The 22,553-nt window shown below is 31.6% G+C and overlaps 2 protein-coding genes and 1 long non-coding RNA gene across 9 annotated transcripts in view; 1 reads left to right on the forward strand and 2 right to left on the reverse strand.

Annotated features, from left to right (window-relative positions):
• The window catches only part of LOC134725496 (rab11 family-interacting protein 4A-like), a 39,458-nt gene extending 35,090 nt beyond the window's left edge, over nucleotides 1–4,368 (forward strand). For all 7 annotated transcript variants that reach the window (XM_063589366.1, XM_063589362.1, XM_063589359.1 and 4 more), the window contains one exon: nucleotides 655–4,368. In XM_063589366.1, the coding sequence (XP_063445436.1) occupies nucleotides 655–771 (117 nt within the window). In that variant the 3' untranslated portion in view covers nucleotides 772–4,368. The remainder of the gene's footprint in view (nucleotides 1–654) is intronic.
• Nucleotides 4,369–8,189: 3,821 nt separating this feature from the next.
• LOC134725493 (serine/threonine-protein phosphatase 6 regulatory ankyrin repeat subunit B-like) lies at nucleotides 8,190–22,078 on the reverse strand. The gene is made up of 2 exons (XM_063589353.1): nucleotides 22,030–22,078; nucleotides 8,190–9,372 (listed from the first exon to the last, which is right to left on the reverse strand). The coding sequence occupies exon 2, from the start codon at nucleotides 9,350–9,352 to the stop codon at nucleotides 8,570–8,572; it is 783 nt and encodes a 260-aa protein (XP_063445423.1). The 5' UTR covers nucleotides 9,353–9,372; nucleotides 22,030–22,078; the 3' UTR covers nucleotides 8,190–8,569.
• Nucleotides 14,191–21,813, reverse strand: LOC134725494 (uncharacterized). The gene is made up of 6 exons (XR_010108562.1): nucleotides 21,757–21,813; nucleotides 20,567–21,348; nucleotides 19,752–19,811; nucleotides 18,755–18,811; nucleotides 16,561–17,235; nucleotides 14,191–15,178 (listed from the first exon to the last, which is right to left on the reverse strand). It is a non-coding gene; the product is annotated as an uncharacterized LOC134725494 (long non-coding RNA).
• Nucleotides 22,079–22,553: the final 475 nt, after the last annotated feature.

Below are 22,553 nucleotides of genomic sequence, written 5' to 3' on the forward strand. Positions count from 1 at the left end.
TATTAAAATCATGTGTGAAGTCTATTTTGGAACCCCCAAAATAACATTGGTTCCTATAGATGTGTAAATATTGCTTCCAATTCTAGGTTGATAAAGAATTCTGGAGATGTATGAGTTATCTTCCCTTTAACTAAAATTGACTTGTTATTTTATAAATAAGTAATGTTGACTTCCAATATTCAGGGTGATAGCACGTGCTGCAAGAAATAGTTCAAATTTCCCAGCTTGAAATAAGTGAACAGATGGTGAAATCTAACTGAAATATATGACCAGGTCACTCAAGTTCCAATTACTTGTTACTTGAAATCCCTGATTTTTTTTCGATGTAGTAAGTTTCACTTGAAGTAAACATTACATATATATGGAAATTTCATACACTTTTCAAACACAACACCAACCTAACTAATTTGGGAAAAGGTTACATTTTTATCAACAAATATGAAAAGGTATAGTCATTTTCAAATTTGAATTATATGAAAAGGCTGCCCGCAGCGCAGTGAGGGTGTGGTAACAGAACCTAAGCGGCACCCCTATTCCCTATTGACATTGATCATTTATGTTTGATTAAAAGTAATATTTAGGAATGTTTGATAATTACTAGAAATGATTTGTTTGTTTTAAAAAATTTATAGATATCTTTTCTCTCCTTTACAGTTGATGGGAAAAGTTCAAGAACAGGAACGTGAATTATTAAGACTGAAACAGTACATTGATAAAATATTATTGGCTATTCTAGAAAAAAATCCTTCAATTTTGGAAATAGTGCGGTGATAATGGACAAATGCCAGTGCTTATGTTATAGAAAGTGAAAAAAAGGTGTTCTGTGATAAAACCGCTCAGGTCTCTGTTACCATAGTTACCATGAGAAGCATGGTGAACTTTTAAAGTGAAAGACATTGTGTTTTTGTCAACATGGCATTGACCTATTTATGCAAGTACTTTGAATAGAAGGTATCCTCCAGATTCATTCATAAGAAAGCTGCTTGCATTATTGTTGAGATTTTATTGTTATAAAAATAAACCCCAAAAAATGTAAAAAAAACATTTTAGTTTTCTATTTTTGTAAGCATCTGATATTTTTGTGTAAATTGATTTTGTTGATGATTTAGATTGATAATACAGCTTTGTATATGAATATTTATTATGCACTAGTTTTAATACAATATTTTGAAAAATTGAACTGAAGAGTTAGATTTTTTTTAGCACCAAAAGTTTTTACATTAATTTATCTGATTTAAATGCATCTAATGTGTCATTACATTGGATCTTTTAAAATTATGATTTTACGAGGCAATGACATTAATAACACATTTTTAATTGAGCCTAACAATTAGTCAGAACATGACAAATAGTATCTTGTCTATATTAGACTTTAATAGAAAACTTATTTTTGATACACAATCGATAAGAAAATTAATCAGAAAATTCCTGATAAAGGAGAAATTATGAAGTTCTTACATTATTCAAAATTTTAGTTTATTGAACACACTTGCTTCAAAGCTATTTTAATTCCTTGATGAGAAAGTTCTGACGTGTTATAAAAGTTTTCAAAATATTTGCAACAATCTCCTATTATTTATATGTTTTTGTTCTAATTTAAAAAATGAAAAATTGAAAATGACTTAGATCGAATGAAAATATACTCATGCCTAAGATGAATAGTGTGCAGTTTATATTTATATGTAGTTAATGTGAAGCTGTAAAATAAATAATTCATGGATTGTTTATGACAAACTATCAACACTTATTATATAAGCCTTTGTATGAGATTGATATAAAGTTACATCAACCTCAGAGAGGCACTAAGTCTGAGTTCAATATGCTTCTCATTGTCTGTGTAACATTGTATTGACCTCAACCTAAGGCTACAATTGATATATTATTTGTCAACAACTATTGCATAAAGGATGTAAAATTGGGGATTTCAAGAATGTATTTTTTAGTATCTTCATGGTTTCCCTGTGCAGTATGCTGTATTTAACCCACAAAAGCTGAACTAAACAGTACTAGCATTCAAACTAAGCAAATACAAATGTACATGTGATCAAGTTTTAACAAATCACAAATCCTTAAAATATTCGATTAATAATATTTTCATTTATGATTTATGTAATTGAATGATTTTTGTGGTTTTTTTATAGTTTGGCAAGAAAATGATGTATTGTGTTCCCATTTATAAATGTAAAAACGGGTGGGTCAGTTGATCAGATTATTTTTTTTATCTATTCCTTTTTTTATTCAAAGAGAAAATAATCAAAATCTGAAGAAAAAAAATAGTTTTGGTTGTTACTGACCTATTTTTAGTCCGGGAATTTAAGCTGAATAAAATCTTACACGATGTTCAACCATAAAAAATTAATTGGAAGTTTGAGTGTTTTATAACGAAAGTTAAACAGCCAGAGACAACTGTCAATGCTGATCTTAAACTTGTTCTAAAAGAATGAAAAATCATATATTGCAAAATCCCTTTATACAAAAATAATGATTGTTATAAAAAAAATCATATATTTATAATGAAAACATTTGATGACCATAAATCTTAAATAAATTGAAAATTACAAATTGTACTTTGTAAATGTCTAATAAAGTGAGAAGCCTAGTTACCATCAAAATTTTCACTTTAAGCTTATACATGCATGCATAGTGCTTTGACTTTCTTACCCATCGACCATTATAATGCACACAAAAGTCCATTCACAAAAGTTCCCATATATATTTACATATAGTTTGTCTGTTATTATGTCATATCTAGCTGCCCCAATGGCAGTTACTGCTTCAGAGGAGTTTGACCCAATCTATTTTCTTGTAACGATATCATTTTCCTTGTGAGGCAAATTGTTAAAAAAAAATTGTTCTCCCTATTTTTAAACTTTTTCTAGTAGGCACTCCAAAATCTGGAAGCTGTTGCTGAATGAAAATGATTTTCAAAATCCCAAAGAAAACAAAAAATTCATCTTAACACTATGCAATTTTTAAATGACGAAAAAAAACAAATAAAAGCACGATACATATCTACTCAGTAATATGTTCATTAATTCATCATTCACCAATTACATTATTTATTATTCAGTTTGATAAAGATGCAATAAATGTATTTTGTCCATTTTAATGCCAGAGTACTTATTTATTTATTTAATTGTCTATTTCTAGTCATCTAATAATTGTCTCCCATTGGTACCAGTTTAAAATCTGTTGTTTTATTTATTGTGAAAACAAATCCTTGTACAGAATAGCCATATCACCTGTTAAAAACTGTCAGTGTAGTTTTTATAACTTTTATGTTTTGTGTCGAGTATAAATGTTGCAGTGTTATGATAAAATCATAATATTTTTTCATCCTATGTAGTTTTTAAGTTATTTTATTTATGATATTCAATTGTATAATTTTTAATTTTAAATAACTTCAACACACTCCGGTTCTTCAAAATTTGTACAAATATTTTTTTTTACAAATGCTAAAATATCAAGGACAAAAGGTTTCAATAAGGGGGTTGTAAAATTTCACCTATTAAAATGAAAATGTATAAGGTAAATGAAACAAAAATGGACAAAATGTTATATTTGTGTACAAAAACGTTTTTTCCAACTTATTTTGTTTATAAGAATACCGAAACATTCCTATCTTACTGCCTTTTTATACATTGAATTTATATTTTATACATGTACATAAATATTGGAGTTTGAAGTCCTAGTAAAAGCTACCTGTGATGAAATTTTAAATATTTTCAAAAGTTTTTTCTCTTATGGTCATTAATGCATACTGCCTTTATTGATGTCTCAAATATTTTCAATTTTCATTTTTGCCAATATCATTGATTTCGATGAATGTATGTTATTTAAAAATATCCTTGGACTAGTAAATGAATGTATCTATTGGTCTGGGGACATTCTAATCATTGTTTTGCTATGATAAGAATTCCATTACATTGATCTTCTTTGACTTTTGTATTAATTGATAAATTGTGGTTGTAAACAGCTTTGCTATTTCACAATTTGGCTGTTGAAGATTTTTGTATTGTTAATTAATGTTCTCATAAAACATTCCATTTGAAATCTTAATCATGGTAATTAAATTAAATTTTCATAATTGATTCACCACTGCTCTCTTAGTTTCTATAATATTACATGCTTTTGATTAATATGAGGCAGGCGTTTGATTACCTTGCAAATAATTGCAGCTTTTTTTTTTTGGGAGAACTGTATTTTTCATCTTACAAATAAAAATTATTATAAAATGGTGTGAGAATTACTTGTTAGACAAGTAAGCATACTCATATATTTCTGATATGACATGGAATAAAATGTTAAAAAAACTCAAATCTTGCAAAACATGTTTCAAGATCACAAATAAAATCTATTTGAAACTTATTCAGTGTTTGTTTCTCTTCTTCAGCACAGTCATAACGTATTGACAGCTATAGCAAGCAGTGGGTATTGGTCATCATGGTTTATTAATTTTTTACCATCTTCTTGGCCAGTTTTATCTAACCTTTCATGATTTATGTGAGGATTTTTTTTTATTTTTGTCGAGCCTTGGACTTAAGTTGACAAAGTGAGACATAGCAAACCTATATTCTAATGGTGTTGTCGTTGGCAGCTTTTGTAAAAATTTAATTATTTTGTACCTGTGTATCTGTATTGTACTTATAAATGTTAACCAGTTAACATGACATACAGTTTGCAGTTAAAGTTTTTAAAACATTTATTAGATTCATAAACAATCATAGATGTTTACCAAACTTGGACAAAAGCTTCTTACAATCAAAAGATAGTATCAAGAAGAATTTTTTTATTGATTTTTTTCCTCATTTTTGTTGAGCCTGTGATTAGCAGCAAAAGAAGGGGAGACACTGGGTTCCGTGGAACCCTTACAATTTCTTTGTTTTAGACAATACTCCACCCAAGAAAAACTGAAGTAGATTAGCTAGCAACTATAGAAAATGGCTTTCAACAAAGCCAGCACTACGTAGGCAGCTATTAAAGACTTCCAAATGCATGTTATTAATTCATAATTCAAATTTTTGAGTTCTTGTGGTTCTCATTCTTTCATTTTAGTCTGTCTGTCCCATAATGGGTATATAGTTATTTCACATTACTTCTTCAGTTTGAATCTAAGGAATTTTCACTTTGCTGTCTGTTAGTACATATATTGAAGGTGTGCATGTGGTCAGGGTTTTGATTTTCATTAATGTTTGCTCTTTTGAAGATAGTTGAACTTAGTCATTTTTCAGAGTATTTACTTGCAGAAGAGGAGCCTTTCGAGATAACTACTCCTACAGTTTGAATGTTAGGAATTTTTCACTTTGCTGGCTGTCTGTACATATAATGAGGGTGTGCATGCGTTAAGGGTTTTGATTTTTATTTGAATTGCTCTTTTGGGAGATAATTGAACTTCATCTTTTTTGGGGTGTAAGCAGTTAAATGTTATAGTTATTTAAAAATAACACTTTGCATCTGTGGGGGCATCAATTGTGTCTCCAAGACATAATAATATATCAACGAAAGTCATACATTGACTTTGTCTTAATACAATTACTTCAGAGTGGAGTGCTGGGGCATCACTTTTGTCTATTTTATGATTGTGTATCGAGGGATGATTTATGAAATTATGAGGATTTAAATTAATTTTGGAAAGGATGAAAACCTTCTTTTATCAAAAGCAGCTCTTTCTTTTAACACTTATATAAGAAGATGTGGTGTGAGTGCCAATGAGACAACTCTCCATCCAAGTAATATAAAATAGAAGATGTGGTGTGATTGCCAATGAGACAACTCTATCCAAGTAATATAAAATAGAAGATGTGGTGTGATTGCCAATGAGACAACTCTCCACAAGATACAAAATGACACAGAAATTTACAACTATAGGTCACTGTATAGCCTTCAACAGTGAACAAAGCCCATCAAGTCTAGTTGTGTGATGAAAAAGAGAGGTGAAATTTAGTCCAATAACAAACAATTCTGGGTAAAGATTTCAATCAATGCCTTTACCACATATGTGGCTTGCTTGATAGTTCCCAATTTTCAAGTCATAATTTTTTTGGAGATTTACACAACATAGTGGCATAAATTTTCCTTGATTTTTACCAAACTTGGACAGAAGCTTCTTTCAATCAAAAGATAGTATCGAGAGGAATATTATTAAAAAAATTGTTTTCCTAATTTTTGTTGAGTCTGTGATTAAAAACAAAAGAAGGCGAGACACTGGGTTCCGCAGAACCCTTACAAATTTTATACATCCTGGTCCTGTCCATGAACATATCAAGAAATTTATAAATAAAATAAATATTTACAAGTTGATGTGTTTGTGTATAACCATACTTGGGAAGAAATTCAAACATTATGTGCTTGAATCTAGTACCAATGATTTCATTGTCAGTCATATTTTAAATTGGAGTTATCTTCCTTTGTCTATACATTCATCAATTAAGATTTTAGTTCCCACTGCAAAAGGATTACAATCTTGAACCTTTAGCGCTAACACACACTTTGGTATTTGGTTTCTCTTCTTTAAGCACCCAGTAATAGGAAAGACTGGTCAATATACCGGTAATGTGTCTTATAAAACTATGACCTTAACCTTGATTCCCCTAAGTTATGTTCTGATTTTCAAAGTAATTTCATGATGATATGATAACAATGAATTTCTATTTTAACTACCAGTTGCAAATATTACATGCATATCTGAGAGAGAATTTGTTTAAAATATGTTATAAATATGAACCCTGCTTTGTGCTAAACCTAAATGCTCTATAGAATTATGTTAAAACATGCTAGTTCAGGGGTAATAGTCCAAAGGAAGACTGAAGCTTTCAATAAAAAGTCTACTTAGACATTCATGTTTGCCTTATCTGTAGTTAAATAACATTGTGATATCATTATAGATATATGAAGATGTTATATGATTAAGACAAATCTCTACTAGAGACCAAACTACGTAAAAGTTATCACCTGCAACAATAGACAAAACCCTACCACATATGAAATGCCCAAAGTGAAAACTGTAAAATAATTCAAACAAGAAAACTATTTTTTAAACAGCTTGATGATCAATTTTCCTATCCAACTTAATGAAATCATTCAGTACTTTTAAATGAAAACTTAACCCCAGATTTCTAACCCATAAAACATGGTCACTATCAACCTGCACAGTATGGAAACAATCATGCTCACTTGATCATCAGAAATGTGTATCAAGGACACCATGTCCCAATCAAACTGTAACATTTCCAAGTGCAGTTTACCTCAAAATCTGTGAAGAAAACCTTATTTTGCGTCTGTTTTCAGAAGTCCACATAGTAATTGTAATGAACAGGTTTATTTAGTTTCAAGTTTATGTGACCACAATTTCTTTGTATATCATTAACCTTCCAAATTTACCTGATCAGCAAACATGGTGAAATTCAAAATATGTGTTATATATATTTAAAAAGTTCACAACATTATAAATATGTGTTGAAACCTACGTAACCCAAAGTAGCAGCTATAAAATGTAGTCTTGATAATATAGGACATAGGGATGATTCTATGAACAGACTGGAAAACTATGCATGTATTAGGCTTGATATTAAATAGTGATGTACTTTTCCATTGTGTTTCAACAAGAATTAAATGTTTGACCACCAAATCAACATTAGAAATGTAAATGAGGGTCTTCAGCATGTTCAGTTTAGAAGAGAATTTTTATTCACAATCAAGACTGTTTCCAGCAGCTATGTTTTTATGTCTGTCCAAACCTTAAACATTTTCCAGGAAAACTGTCTCAATGGCACTCATACGACAGCTTCTTATAGAATAAATTTATGCATATACATGTATGGTAAAAATTCTGAATACAAAACACCATAATATTTTCTTATACATAGTACAAAATTTCATACTATCTGACTAACTGCAAAAACCGACCTTTCTCAACTGATCTTTGTAAAGGTATTTCTATTATTGCATGTTCTTAAATAAAACAAGAATGTGTCCATAGTACATGGATGCCCCACTTGCACTATCATTTTCCATGTTCAGTGGACCGTGAAATTGGGGTCAAAACTTTAATTTGGAATTAAAATTAGAATGATATAATCATAGGGAACAGACGGACGAACAAACAGATGAACAACAGACAGACCCACAGACCAGAAAACATAATGTCCCTCCACTATGGTAGGTGGGGCATAAAAAAAAATACATGTAGAAAACCTGCAATTATTTTATTATATCCTTTAACTGTAATTTTAAAGATTCAGGGATAGGTAAACTGTTTATTTTAGAGTTGGACTGCTGGCCCATATGTCTTAATACACAAAAACAGCACAGTTCCTGAAGTGATCTCGGAAATGATGCATAATATTTCAGTGTCGATACCAGAGATAAATCATTTGCTAGAGCTAGTGGAAATCGTTCTTCATGTATCCACATTTCTTTACTACAGTTGTACCCAGATTTTATCAACAGATATACAATATTGTGATTGTCATAGGCACATGCAGCACTTAACAGAGGAGAATCATCATAGTCATCACATGTGTCTAACTCTGCCCCTAACTCAATTAAACATTTTGCATTGTCATAAAGGTTATGTGTACATGGATGCTATATGTAAAGCTGTATTTCCATAACCATCTCTATCATTCAATGGAACTTTGCATTGAACTAGATATCTCAAAATGTCAACTTTATATTTTGTAGACGTGTATGATGATATATGTAAAGTATTGTCATTTATAGGTGTTTTCAATAATAGGGAAGCTCCAGCTTCATGTAAAGTTTTGACGACAGAGAAATGTCCATATGCTGCTGCATGGTGTACTGGGGTCCATCCATCATCATCTATAGCATTCAGTTCTGCATCATTCTCTATGATAATTTTACAAGCCTCATCATGATCCAGTGCTGCAGCACAATGTAACGGAGTAAATCCATCTACCTGAGTGGCATTGACAGAGGCACCGGCTGAGATCAAGTAATCTATAACACTGACATGACCAAATGATGCTGCCCAGTGCAGGGCTGTTTTCTCTTCTAAATCCAAACTACTAACATTGACACCATTGTTAACTAACTTTTTCACAAATCCTAGGAAGCCTTTGGCCGCAGCAATGTGTATTGGATGCTTCCTCCAAGTTTCATCAGTAAAATCAGGTAAGTTTAAATCACATTTACATTGTATTAAAATATCAAGTATTTCTTCTCTACCATAAGATGCTGCTACAACTACTGGACTACGCCCATTAAAAACATAGTCAGGACAAATCTGATGTCCAAAAATAAACAAGTTAACAGTTTCTACATCATTTCTTGCTATGGCATCAAGGAGAGACAGTTGATCATTGGACATTCTGATAGTAACTTTTTTCATATGGCTTAATCTTCTAATATCTGTAAGTAAAAAAATATTTTATTGGTAAAATTTGTATTATATTTAAAATGAAAATATTCACAATCTAAAACCTATTCTATTTCATAATATATTATTTAATAAGATAATAAAACCAAATACCTAAATACTTCTTATAATAGAAATGTGTGACCTTGTTAAATTTCTATGATCAAAATACAGATGATCAAAAATTTGTATATCTTATCCTAGATTCCTCTTAAATTTAAAATAATTAAAGTGCACATGCATAACTTTTGTGTTTTTCATGTTGCACACTAAAACAAAAACTTATTTTGGTATTTTGTGTTAACTTTAGGTAAATCTATGAAACCACAAAAGATAAATGATTAGAGGGCTCATTACAATAAGGACTGAACAAGAGATATATTTACACATTTGGATATTTAGCTGAATTTGCTTCCAATGACCCATGCTCTGTCTCAGAATACCTTTCTGGTGTCATGCAAGTTGCAGCAACAATCACTTTTTATTTATGACCACAAATATTTTAAATTGTGAGGCAATATTTTACGGAAACTTGTATGTTTGACAGACAATTTTGCATACAAGTGTAAATACGTCTATCGACTACTTTTTTTAATAATTATCATCTCTTTATAACCTCCCCTTTTAGATTTTGGAGATGATCTGACCTAGGCTCATGACAACAAAGTGATGATCAGGGTGGTAAAGGGGGGTACTGAAGACAGAAACACCTGAAATAAAAATCGCAAAAACAATGCACGAAAAATAAAAATTGGGGAAAATGAAGCACGAGAAATAAAATTGTAAATATTAAAGAAAAATACCAGAAGTTATTACTCAGCCATTCTTGGAGTCCATGAAGCCACTATTAAAGGACATGAAGACCTTGCAGTCACCTTATAGAGTCCGCAAGAGAAATTAAGAGCACCGACACGGAACACTGAAAATAAATAAAGGGAAACATGAAACACCCAAATTGAACCAAACCTGAGAAAACGAGAAATAAAATGTCAAAACACTTGAAATAAAAAGGCCAAAAACGTTGCACGAAAATAACCCTTTACCATCCTCAATGATGGTCTGACTTAGTTTAAATAATTATGACGTCTTGAAAGGCTATTATATTTTTCTTTGGTGTAAGGCATTAGACATTAGACATTATTTTATTATACCAATCATGGGCCCTTGTGGCTTGTCAGGCAAGATACAAACACATCATAATACAATGATTATATAAACATTAGTGAAATACACAATATTTAAAGTAATACACAAATAATAAATTGATAATATGAGCAATGTAGGATATAATTATGGTGAGAGACATTGAGTGTAACAGGCCGATTTAATATTAAAAGGATATGATATTATTATTAAGTTTATTTTAAAAATACGGAAACTGAAAATAGTAAAAATAGAACCAGGAATATAGTATCTCATTCTGCAGTAGTTCTCCTCAAGACCAGTGCACAGTAGTGAGGGACTTTTACATCACAACAATGCAAAGGTCATCAAGGGGAGATCCTTCAGAACTAGCTACAGATACATGTACTCCATTCATAGCCTTTCAAGACGTCATATCAATTATTTAGACTAGGTCTGACTTAGTCCAAATAATTATGACGTCTGGGACGGCTATTTTATTTTTTTTCTGGGACGCTGTAGGAAGGCGTCCCAGAAAAAAAAAAAAATAGCCTTGCCAGACGTCATAATTATTTGGAATAGGTCTGACTGTGACAGACCACAGGAGGTTGAAATCCTATCAATGAGGGTCTATAAATATGTCAACTCGACTATCACAGTAGAGCTTCTCTCGTAGAGAGAAGCGACAGGAATGCAACGCGTTTTTCAATTTTTTTTAACTTTTTTGAATCTGGGACTTTTTGATCGGAATAAACGCTATGCGTCAACTAATAAACATATTGTTACTTCAATTAACCACTTAAACTACTTTGCAGGTCACTAATTATTAATTTACAGCTTCTTTTTACGTCCTGACAGAATCCTTGTCATTCGTTTTGGCCATGGCAGGAAGTCGAGGAAATTCCAATCAGCAGTGAATATATGTAAATGAGGTATAGTATTTAATTAAACAAACAGTCGAAATAAATCATACAAATTTATCAAGTACTTTCTCATAATTATTCCTAAAGTATTATGATGTCAAACTATTAAAAAATCCGTCCCTTCATTAAATTTAATTGTTCGCTTGGAAGTTCAAGGGAAACAACTCTTCTGTGTAAAAAGTTTACATGCGGGAAATTTAAATTTCACAATAATCTGAAGAATTCTTCTTTCTATTACTGTTTCAAGTGATCATGTCAAAGCAAATAGATACAGTTATATGGTAATACATGTTTTCATCAGTACCTTAAACCTGTAACCTGCCCAATTATATCCTTAATTAGAATTTCTAAGTGAAAACAAAAAAGGGGGAGCACAGACCAAAATAAGAAATTTGTAATTTTTTATTTATGTTCAGTATCAGTTCCAGCAGTGGATAGCTTGATTTGCACTTTTAAAAAAATGAAGGGGTCCTTATGTTAAGAAATATTTGTAGAAAGGGGATGTAAACTAAATGATTATTTGGAAAAATATATTAGTACTTTGGAAAAAAATATGCCCAGGTTCTTGAAATTTTATCAATGGATGTGTCAAAAAAAATTGAAAAGATTTCAACAACTAATGATTTATGGTTTTAGAAAAATAATTAATAATTAATTAAATACATATTACAGATGGTGCAATAATAATCATTCATTTTGGTTAGGACAAATAAAAATATATGGGGTGAGTTTTCAGTTACCCTATACTTTTTAGTCTTAAAATTACTAATTGCCTACCCTACAGATTTTTCTGTCATTTTTCATTAAGCACCGTTAAAGTAAGAATGTTGTTCTTATAGACCCAATGTAAAAAAGGCTTTAAAAATTCTCTTCATGTAACTTTCTTTTTTTAGATGTAACTGAATGCACACATAAATTTTATTTTGCCTTATTTCATTAGTTCATGAAGTCTAATCAAATTTATATTTATGTCTGTTAAATCTTGAAATGATGATCATTCCTGTTAGTGTATTCTTTAATTTTTTCACACATCAAACTTTATTTGTATAAAAACAATGGCTATTATGTAATAATTACTTGCTTACTGTTGTCTGGAAATTGCTTTCAGATATACTTTTGACTGTTCTGTAATATTTGCAGGTATTTTTTTTTATTCTAGCCCCCACTCCTTATTCTCCATTCTGTAAACCCCACCCACATCTGAGTGGATATGTACTTATGTACTTTCACCTTACCTACTTTTGCTTTTTTATTGACAAATAACCTTAGGTTATGAATTTGCAAGTTAGTCATTTCATCTTATGGAAAAAAAAACATACTTTGAATCAAATAAATTAAGGATACCTCTTGTTTGCATAGAAACAGAATTTCATTTTTTTTATAAACTATTTCTATATATTAATAATAAGGAAGCAATAGTAAAAATATTTGATCTTCTACCCACCTACCCTATTATTTGGTATGTAGCAGTAAACTCAATTTTTGGTCTAGATACTTGGCAGTTTTTAGCAGTTTCTTTTGACATACCACCACATGCATGAATGCTTGGTCATAACATAAACAGATATATTGTAGTGTGCTTGCTCGTCAACAATTTTAAATATTGTAGGACGACTGTCTTCCATAATAATCTGTAATAGACTAGTGATAAGAAGATGGGCCTCTCCATGATCATTCAAAACTTTTTAACTAATCACCAGATTAGATTTTTATTGGGTATTCTGTTTACTAGTTTAAATTACCAGTTTATAAATATAATTAACAGCTGCAAGTATACAAGATATCTTTCGGGTAAACTCAACTCAAACCAATGTATTAGATTAAAAAATCTGCCATTTGACCACAATTGTAGCTTAGTTCTCGTATGAAGCATGCATGCAACAATTCTTGTGAACAATACAAATAGTCAAAACATACAATATTTCTGCGACCTTGTTAGAAGACCAAACCTTTGAATTACTTACCAGATTATATTTATTCACCAAGATATAAAGCATAATATAAATAAAATGTTGACATATGTCTGTGACCATGTATGCAGAATGACTTTCATAAAGTATCACACCATTCATGTAACAATATATGGTGTACACTACAAATCAAGGGTTGACCTATCAGTGGCAGATCTAGAACTTTTCATAAGGGGGGGGGGGGCCCGCTGACTGACCTAAGGGGGAGCCCGCTCCAGTCATGCTTCAGTGATTCCCTATATAATCAACCAAATTTTTCCCACGAAAGGGGGGGCCCCCCTGGATCCGCCTATGCCTATGACCTTGTATATAGACCAACTTTTTAATTATGAGGCTTTTCTATACCAATATCAAAATAGAATAAGATTTGAAAGCCTATAAATATAAATAGCACCACTGGTATAAGAGTCAATGCAAATTATCTACATGTCTCTCATTAATAGCATACCACAAAAATAATCTTGAGAGTATAATCTGTAAGTTTTTTAAACTTACAGACCAATATGAATCTCCTGCAACTCTGTTACAAGCAAGATTTAGAAAAGGCCACTATTGAAAATGGACCAAATCTTAAATTCTGTAGTCTCAACACTGAAAATGGTCAACAGACAGACTGACCACTGCAATAACCAGAGAACCTGTTTCAATTCAAATAGAGGACACACTTAATTGAATTATTAATCTCTGTATGGAATAAGCTTATATGCAAAGGGTCTGTAAGCAGAAAAAAAAATGAAATACATATCTATCCATGTTTATGTAAGTTTCCTTTCTACATTCAAGTTTGATTGTCCCTTTCAAGTCGGTTTTACCTTTCTTTTATCATTATAAAATTATGTACTTAATATCAATTGAAAACTGCATGAAACTGAAAAAAATAACTCTATTTTCATCATGTTGGTTGATGGCGTCATGGGGTATAATTTTAACAGAAACTTAACTCTGTGGTGAAGGCTGAAGGCTGTACTTTGACCTATAATTATCAACTTTTTATATATTGTGACTTTGATGGAGCGTTGTCTCATTGGCACTCATACCACATCTTCTTATTTATACGATTAGATGTTCTAAATACGATTCTGATCAGTCTATAGAAGGGAAGATTTTTAAAGCAACTTATGTGGATAGCAATATGTCAGTCAAAATGGTTGTCTGTTTTCAATTACAAACTACACTACAATTACACTACAGTGGAAGGAAATTACAGTAGCAGTTAAATTAAGGGTTACCAGCAATCAAACAATAAGTAATTGATGGATGGATGGATGGATGGTTGTTTAACGTCCAATGGCAAGTCAGATGCATATTCAGGATGAGAACATGATAATGATTAATGAATATTAACCCTGCTTTGTACTCGACCAACACACTGACCTGGATTTTTAACATGCTAGCTCACAAGGTAACAGTTCGCAGGAATATATGTCACTTACCCAGACACATTATTCTGACTGAACAGTCCGGGCCGAACAGTCTTTGCTCTAACTCCTTATTGCCGCGTGCTTGGCGAAGAAGCAGCAAATACCAATTTTCAAGTCTTTGGTTTGACCCCGCCGAGGGTGGAACCCACAACCTACCACACTCGAGGCGACCACACTAACCATTACATCACCGAGGCGGTGTAAAGAATTGAATATAAATCTTCTCATTCTAAAGGTCAAATACAAAAGCTTGAAATGAAATTGGAAGCAATTTTTTTTTATTTAGAATATCAATAAACTGCATGTCCCACTTGTTTCTATAGATGTCCCAGTGTTCATGTGATGAAATATTGAAACGTCTCACTGAAATAATAAGAAAACTATATATTGTCAAATGAATAATTAGAAAAAAAATTGTAAAACTGTTTGCTTTTATCATTTAAAACTATAACAGCTACGTATGATGAATAATGCAGATCCGGAAATTTAAAATTAATTTACTGTGTGGACACAGACATGCATGGATAGTATCCAGCATTCAAGACCAATACTGGTCACTGCATATATTTGCTCTACAGAAAATCTAAAACGATTCCTTCAATAGAAACCAAAAAATTTTGTCTAAAAATTTTCCTTGTACAATAAGTGGCTAAATTTCAAACTTTCGGCAAACAGGAAGTGGCTGCACCACAGATCTTTAAATTTCTTGCACCCTACAACTCAACATAGTCAAGCTCTGTTCCAAATATAAAATCATTCCCTTTCATAGAAGCCAAGAAAACTTTGACGAAAAATTTTCCTTGTACATTGAGTAGCTAAATTTCAAACTATCGGCAAACAGGAAGTGGCTGCACCGCAAATCTTAAAATTGCTTACACACTACAACTCAACATGATCAAGCTCTGGACCAAATATAAAATCATTCCCTTTCATAGAAGCCAAGAAAACTTTGACGAAAAATTTTCCTTGTACACCGAGTAGCTAAATTTCAAACTATCAGCAAACAGGAAGTGGCTGCATCGCAGATCTAAAAATTGCTTACACTTTACAACTCAACATGATCAAGCTCTGGACCAAATATAAAATCATTCCCTTTCATAGAAGCCAAGAAAATTTTGACTAAAGTTGATATGCAAGTCTTTCGGACGGACGGAATGATGGACGGAGTCGAGCGGTTACTAGACCTGCTTTCACCGTTGGTGACGCAGGTAAAAAAAACACCCCTTTTAATCCAAATAATTACATTACAGTACTAGTATATTTCAACATATAAATCTGTTATTTTGATTGGCTAACAACAATCTCACGTCATTCTTCATAGCACAATGATATGTAACACCCATGATAGCACATGCTTTATATGTACAGGTAAATATATACAAAAAAATGATAGAGATTGTTTTTTCCTTCATCCTAGCAAAAATATGTAATTATAAGAATTGAATGGTCTTTGAGCAATATAATAGGCTTGTCAAACCGTTGATCGTGCACGCAATCTAAGAATGGCTTCATACAAAATGTATAGCTTTGTCATCATGTCTCAATTGGTTTTTTTTTAATGTTTTTATCACTATTTTTTTTTAAAGGTGACTTTTTCAATAAAAGTTTGATGAAAGTATTCAAATATAAATAAGATGTGGTATGCGTGCCAATGAGACACTTCTCCATCCAAATCACAATGTATAAAAAGTTAACATGCAAAAAAATACATGAACAAGATCACTTTTATCTAGTTAAATTGTTACCTGTTGCTTTAAACTATTTTTTTCAGCCAAGGATGTTTCCATTATCTTCCAGAATATGACATGATTCTTCCATGTTCAGTCTTCTTTGCTTTACATCCTCTATTTGTCTGTTTTTTTCTCTTTCAATTTCTGACATTTTCACACTATACTCTTCCCTAAAATTAATGAGTTCATAGTCCCAAGCACTTTTACTGGTTTTTAGAGAAGTTTTATAGCTTGTTCTTTTTTCACGAAGAGCAGACTGAAGCTCATTGACTCTTTATTTCTTTATTTTGTTTTAATTCATTCATTAAATCATTCTGATTTGCCATTTCTTTCTTCAGTATGGATTCTATATTAGCAAGCTTTTGTTTGTAATCTGCTCCCATCTTTTCTTTGTCTTCATTCATTTCTTCAGTCAATGTCTGTATTTCAGTCTGTCTTTGAGTCAGTATATTTTCCAGGTAATTTAGTAGCCCAGCTCAAAATCTAGGGGCCATGTGCGACTGGGCCTTTTGCTAGATTTTATCCCTGTTTTCCATTCTACTAATAATGATTCCAATATCAGCTCTTGAAGGTGTGATAGACATGTTTGTTTGGACAGAACATTCCATTCTTGAAATGCTTGAACTTTTTTGCTGCTGTTGGTGGTGTTGCTATGGAAAGAATCAATAAATGTCCAGTGCTCCTGTGCTCCTGTAATGAAATAAACAAATATTTCACTGAAATAATAAAAGTACTACAATGTATTGACTGTAAAATGCAATTCTTAATGATGTAAAACTTAATGTCCTGAAAGTTGGACGTGTGTACCTTACAATCATTCCAAACGACAAATATAAAAGATCTATTCTTATTAGCTTATTATTATTACCATAGAAATGGCAAAAAACTCGAAAATTTTCAAAATTCTCCAAATTTTATGAAACTTTATAGACAGTTGATTTAGCATATAAAGATATGTTTTTTGACTTTTGGAAATTTCAAAATGGCTGCCGTTGTCATGGAAACGGCCAGATGGCCTGGCAATGGGGGAACGGGTTGACATCTGCTATTGCTCGCAATGGCAAGTCTAGTTCTTATTGTATCTGGAATATTGACTTTACCACGAAAAAATCATTTATTGGTCATCAGTTTTTCCTGTTTTGTATGTGTTGGTTTTCCTTTTAAATTGTTTTACACTGGCAATGCCTTGGCCATTATAGCTTGCTCTTTGGAGTGAGTCAATACCTGTGTCATAAATTACATAACTATTACATTGTCTTATTGGCACTTATATCAAATATCATTTTGTCTTATGCTCTAGATTTTTTTTTTGCCTAACTAATATTTCGATTTGAGTCACTGATAAGTGTTGATTACACAAAACAGGTGTCTGGTTAACATTAAAAGCCTGGTACGTTTGATATTATTTAAAACATTGAATTTATTGACTAAACATTAAACAGTCAGGGGTACTACTTAAACAAGTGATTTCAGGATCACCTATTAAAGTGATTGCGCTATTGAAAAATGAAAAATGTTTATAAAATTAGAAACACTTTTTAAAATCACTTGCATAAGTGATTTGAGATGTAAACATTAAATCACTTATTATAACATTTTCTCAATAATTTACCCACAATCTAGATTTACATAGGGTTAAAAAAACTATTCTATTGAAAATACAACTGAATACATGCAAAAATGCTCTTTTGCTAAATTATTTTGTCAGTTTTTAAAATTTATTTGGATTATGCTTAAACTGGGATAATTTGTAGATACGGTCAAAACCTTGAAGTAAATCATACTAATTATAAAGAAAACAAAGCAGATTACATAAATGTGTTGACCTTTATGTTATTGGTAGAGTAGTAAACTCTAGAAATATAGTATATAGAAGACAGAAATAGTCCCAAGGGTTCTTTTAAAAGCTTCAGCGCACTAACTTGCTGCCCAAGCGCACTGATAAAATTGATATATCAAGATAAAGAGATAATTGATCTATGTAGACAAATTTCAGAAAAAATTGCCATTTCATGGAAAATTAGTGAAATCAGCATTTGAAGATCAAAGAAAACACCAAAATCACTTAAATAGGTGATTACTGAAATTTGAAAATCACTGAAATAAGCGATAATGAAATCACTTGTTTGAGTCATACCCCTGACTGTTAAATCTGGGGCATTTTTGATTTTCTATTTTAGTTACTGATTAATATATATATATACTTAACTGATAAAAAATCCAGTTAACATCCTGTGTTCTTGTGATGAAAATATTTCACTTCTTCCTGTAATAGTTAGTTATGAAAATAATTATGTTATACATATTTTATAGTTTTTGGATAGTTTTTCAGTGTACTGTAAATGATACCAAGGTTTTTGTTGACATCCCTGGACGTTGTCTTGTGAGGTTGTCCATGGGTTTTCAAACAATACTGATTTTTATAGTTCGTTCGTATGTTGTACTGTTACCACTGTCTCAAGTTAGGGGAGGGTTAGGATGCCGCTAACATGGTTAAGCCGCCACATTATGTATGTTTGTGCCTGTCCCAAGTTAGGAGCCTGTAATTCGTTGTTGAGTTACATATTTGTTTTTTGTTAATTTTTTTGTAAATTAATCAGGCCATTATTTTTTGTGTCATTTGGTCTCTGGTGAAGAGTTGTCTCATTGGCAATCACACCACATCCTCTTTTTTATACATACATAAATTTGCAGTGACATCACAACTTATAACTGACCAATCAATGATTAGCATTTTTGCTCGGGCATTTTTGTTATGTAAACAATGTTGAGAGATGAAACTAATAGGAATCCTCTAGACTTTTCATAGACTTCAATGCAAATGAATTTAATTGATATGTATCGACACCAGTTAAATATCACAATTTTACTCTTTTAATGTTGTTAAAGACACTATATAATATCTCCATTTTGATTTTTTTCATACTATATCCATCGGTTAAAAAATAATCAGCAATAAAAATATTCAGTCATTACCTTCAAATAGAGGAAAAATCTAGAGGATTCCTATTGGCATCACCACCTGAAAAATTGAAATGCCAGGATGTCCGGATTTATGTATACGTTATATTTAAATTTTAATATTCTAACTTCAGGCATACTGAATTCGGACCCAAAAAAATAAAAAAAATAAAAAAGTCTGGGATGACATAATGATGGAGAAGGAGACATTAGCCTGACTCAAATATGTGAAGATTTAGATTTACCTGTATATAGGAAAAGATCCAATCCTTGACAATGACAATTACAAGGACTTTCACGAATTGCTGCAAACGTAAAAATAACATTACATGGACAATTTTAAGAATGAATGTTTAAAGATGGTTTTTGTCCAGCTACAATTTTGTTGCAATGGAGATTCAGGATGAATTGCATGGACGAAACGACACAAAGATGTGAAAGCTGATGATGGACAAGAATCGATTTAAATAAATTTTAATGAGGGAGAGCAGCAAGGACACATGTCAGAAGAAATAGAATCTTGTCAACGGGGAATCAGAAGATTAAAGCTGATGATGAGTTTACAGCTTTTGCTGAAAAGGCTCTTTTCAGAGCCAAAAAGATATTTCAAAAAGAATTCAAATTGTTGTGACATCATAAAACTATGGTATAATTGTGGTCAAGGTCGCTTTTAAATAGAACAATTGCTAAAAATAAACCATGGTATAACTAAATAATATCATAGTTTGCTATGGTATAATCTTAAGAAAATGGGATTTGCTCATTGTTGAAGGCTATACGGTGACCTATATTTGGTCATTTCTGTGTCATTTGGTCTCTTGTGAAGAGTTGTCTCATTAGCAATCACACCACATCATCTTTTTTATATTCATGTTGTCTTTGGTATTCATGGTATAAAAATCAAGTTCTATCAACAAATATAAAAGAAAAAAATCCCAAAAAGAAGTTGAAAATGACCTCAAACCTTTGATTTGATTTTATAGAACTATAATTTACTGCTTGGTTTTGATTGATATTGTGTAATAAAGAATCAAATAAAAAAAAATATGGCTTAACATACCTTCCTCTAATCACTCATTTTAATCTGTAATGTCCAATAATGTGGCAACTGCAAGTCCCAGTTTTCTTGTGATGAAATATCCAAACATTTTGCTGAACTTAATGTGGCAATGGCAAGTCCCAGTTTTCTTGTGATGAAATATCCAAACATTTTGATGAACTTAATGTGGCAATGGCAAGTCCCAGTTTTCTTGTGATGAAATATCCAAACATTTTGCTGAACTTAATGTGGCAGTGGCAAGTCCCAGTTTTCTTGTGATGAAATATCCAAACATTTTGCTGAACTTGATGTGGCAATGGCAAGTCCCAGTTTTCTTGTGATGAAATATCCAAACATTTTGCTGAACTTGATGTGGCAGTGGCAAGTCCCAGTTTTCTTGTGATGAAATATCCAAACATTTTGCTGAACTTGATGTGGCAGTGGCAAGTCCTAGTTTTTTTTGTGATGAAATATCCAAACATTTTGATGAACTTAATGTGACAATGGCAAGTTCCAGTTTTCTTGTGATGAAATATCCAAACATTTTGATGAATTTAATGTGGCAATGGCATGTCCCAGTTTTCTTGTGATGAAATAACCAAACATTTTGCTGAATTTAACATGGTTGCAATGGCATACATGTCCCAGTTTTCTTGTGATGAAATATCCAAACATTTTGCTGAATTTTATGTGGCAATGGCATGTCCCGCTTTTCTTGTGATGAAATAACCAAACATTTTGCTGAATTTTATGTGGCAATGTCATGTCCCAGTTTTCTTGTGATGAAACTATTTTATATCCTCCTGTAATAGTTACATATAAATTGTGAAATTAATAATGTTTCATATTCAAAATATTAACAGGCAGACTGCAAAACTTAATAATCATGAATTCAACCTAATATATTCTCTTCTCCACATCACCCCCTGGGTTGAATTGTTTTACATTTGTCATTTTAGTGCCTTTTATAGCTTATTCTGCAGTATGGGCTTTACTCATTGTTGAAGGCAGTACAGTGACCTGTAGTTGTTTAACTTCTGTGTCATTTGGTCTCTTGTGAAGATTTGTATCATTGGCAATCACACAACTTCTTTTTTTTATATTCATGTTTTCTTTGGTTATACATCAGGTTCTATTATTAGTGGGGAAATCTCAAAAAGAAGTTGAAATTAACCTCAAATAACAAAATTATGTGGCTTAATAAAACATACCTTTCTACTAACTTCCTTTTCGCCAGTTATGTCCCAGAATGTGGCAACTGCATGTCCTACGAGAGAAGCTCTACTGTGATAGTCGAGTTGACATATTTATAGACCCTCATTGATAGGATTTCAACCTCCTGTGGACAGACACAAGGCTTAAACGAAACGAGTAAAATACCATTGCAAAGAAGCACGGAATTGTATAAGGATTTGTATAGTAACAAATCCTTGAGAGAAGAGAAATGAGAACAAAATAATGGCTTCTACTAGGGTACAACCTACCTGAATGATAACAGTTTTTCTGTTTTTCTCTGTTGGTATCAACCGATTTACTTCCCTTTACATGGTCACGCTAACTACCATAAAACAACAAGTGCGTTAATAAATCAAAGGGCTTGTTAGCTCTCATAGTCCAGTCAAACTAAGATTTAACCCCAAACTAAATGCAACAGAAAATGTGTTAGTGTTGATTGATAGAACTAAGCACTTTATATACACAGAAAAAAAGTCCAATAGAATCTAACTTGAGGAAAACTCAAAATCAGCATTTTTAAATTTCCTATGGAAATTAACATTGGAAGGGGAGATAACTCTTGCTAAATGAGTCTTTTTTTTCATTTTTTTTTTTTTGTTTTTTTTTTAATTTATGTAATGTATGATACTTTGATGGGGTTATAAGTTTGTATTTGACTAAATTATATAATCTTCTGCTCATGAAATGTACAAAACCGAAGTGTTATCGGTAGTTTTATTTTTTTCATGCATTTTTCATTCAAGAAATTGCAAATTTGAAGCTTTATGACCAT

This window comes from Mytilus trossulus, chromosome 7 (genome assembly GCF_036588685.1).
Source record: "Mytilus trossulus isolate FHL-02 chromosome 7, PNRI_Mtr1.1.1.hap1, whole genome shotgun sequence".
In the NCBI taxonomy this organism is placed as follows: domain Eukaryota; kingdom Metazoa; phylum Mollusca; class Bivalvia; order Mytilida; family Mytilidae; genus Mytilus; species Mytilus trossulus.

Coding starts and splice junctions, on each gene's coding strand:
- LOC134725493 (XM_063589353.1), bottom strand. CDS start 9,352: ATGAAAAAAGTTACTATCAGAATGTCCAATGATCAACTGTCTCTCCTT.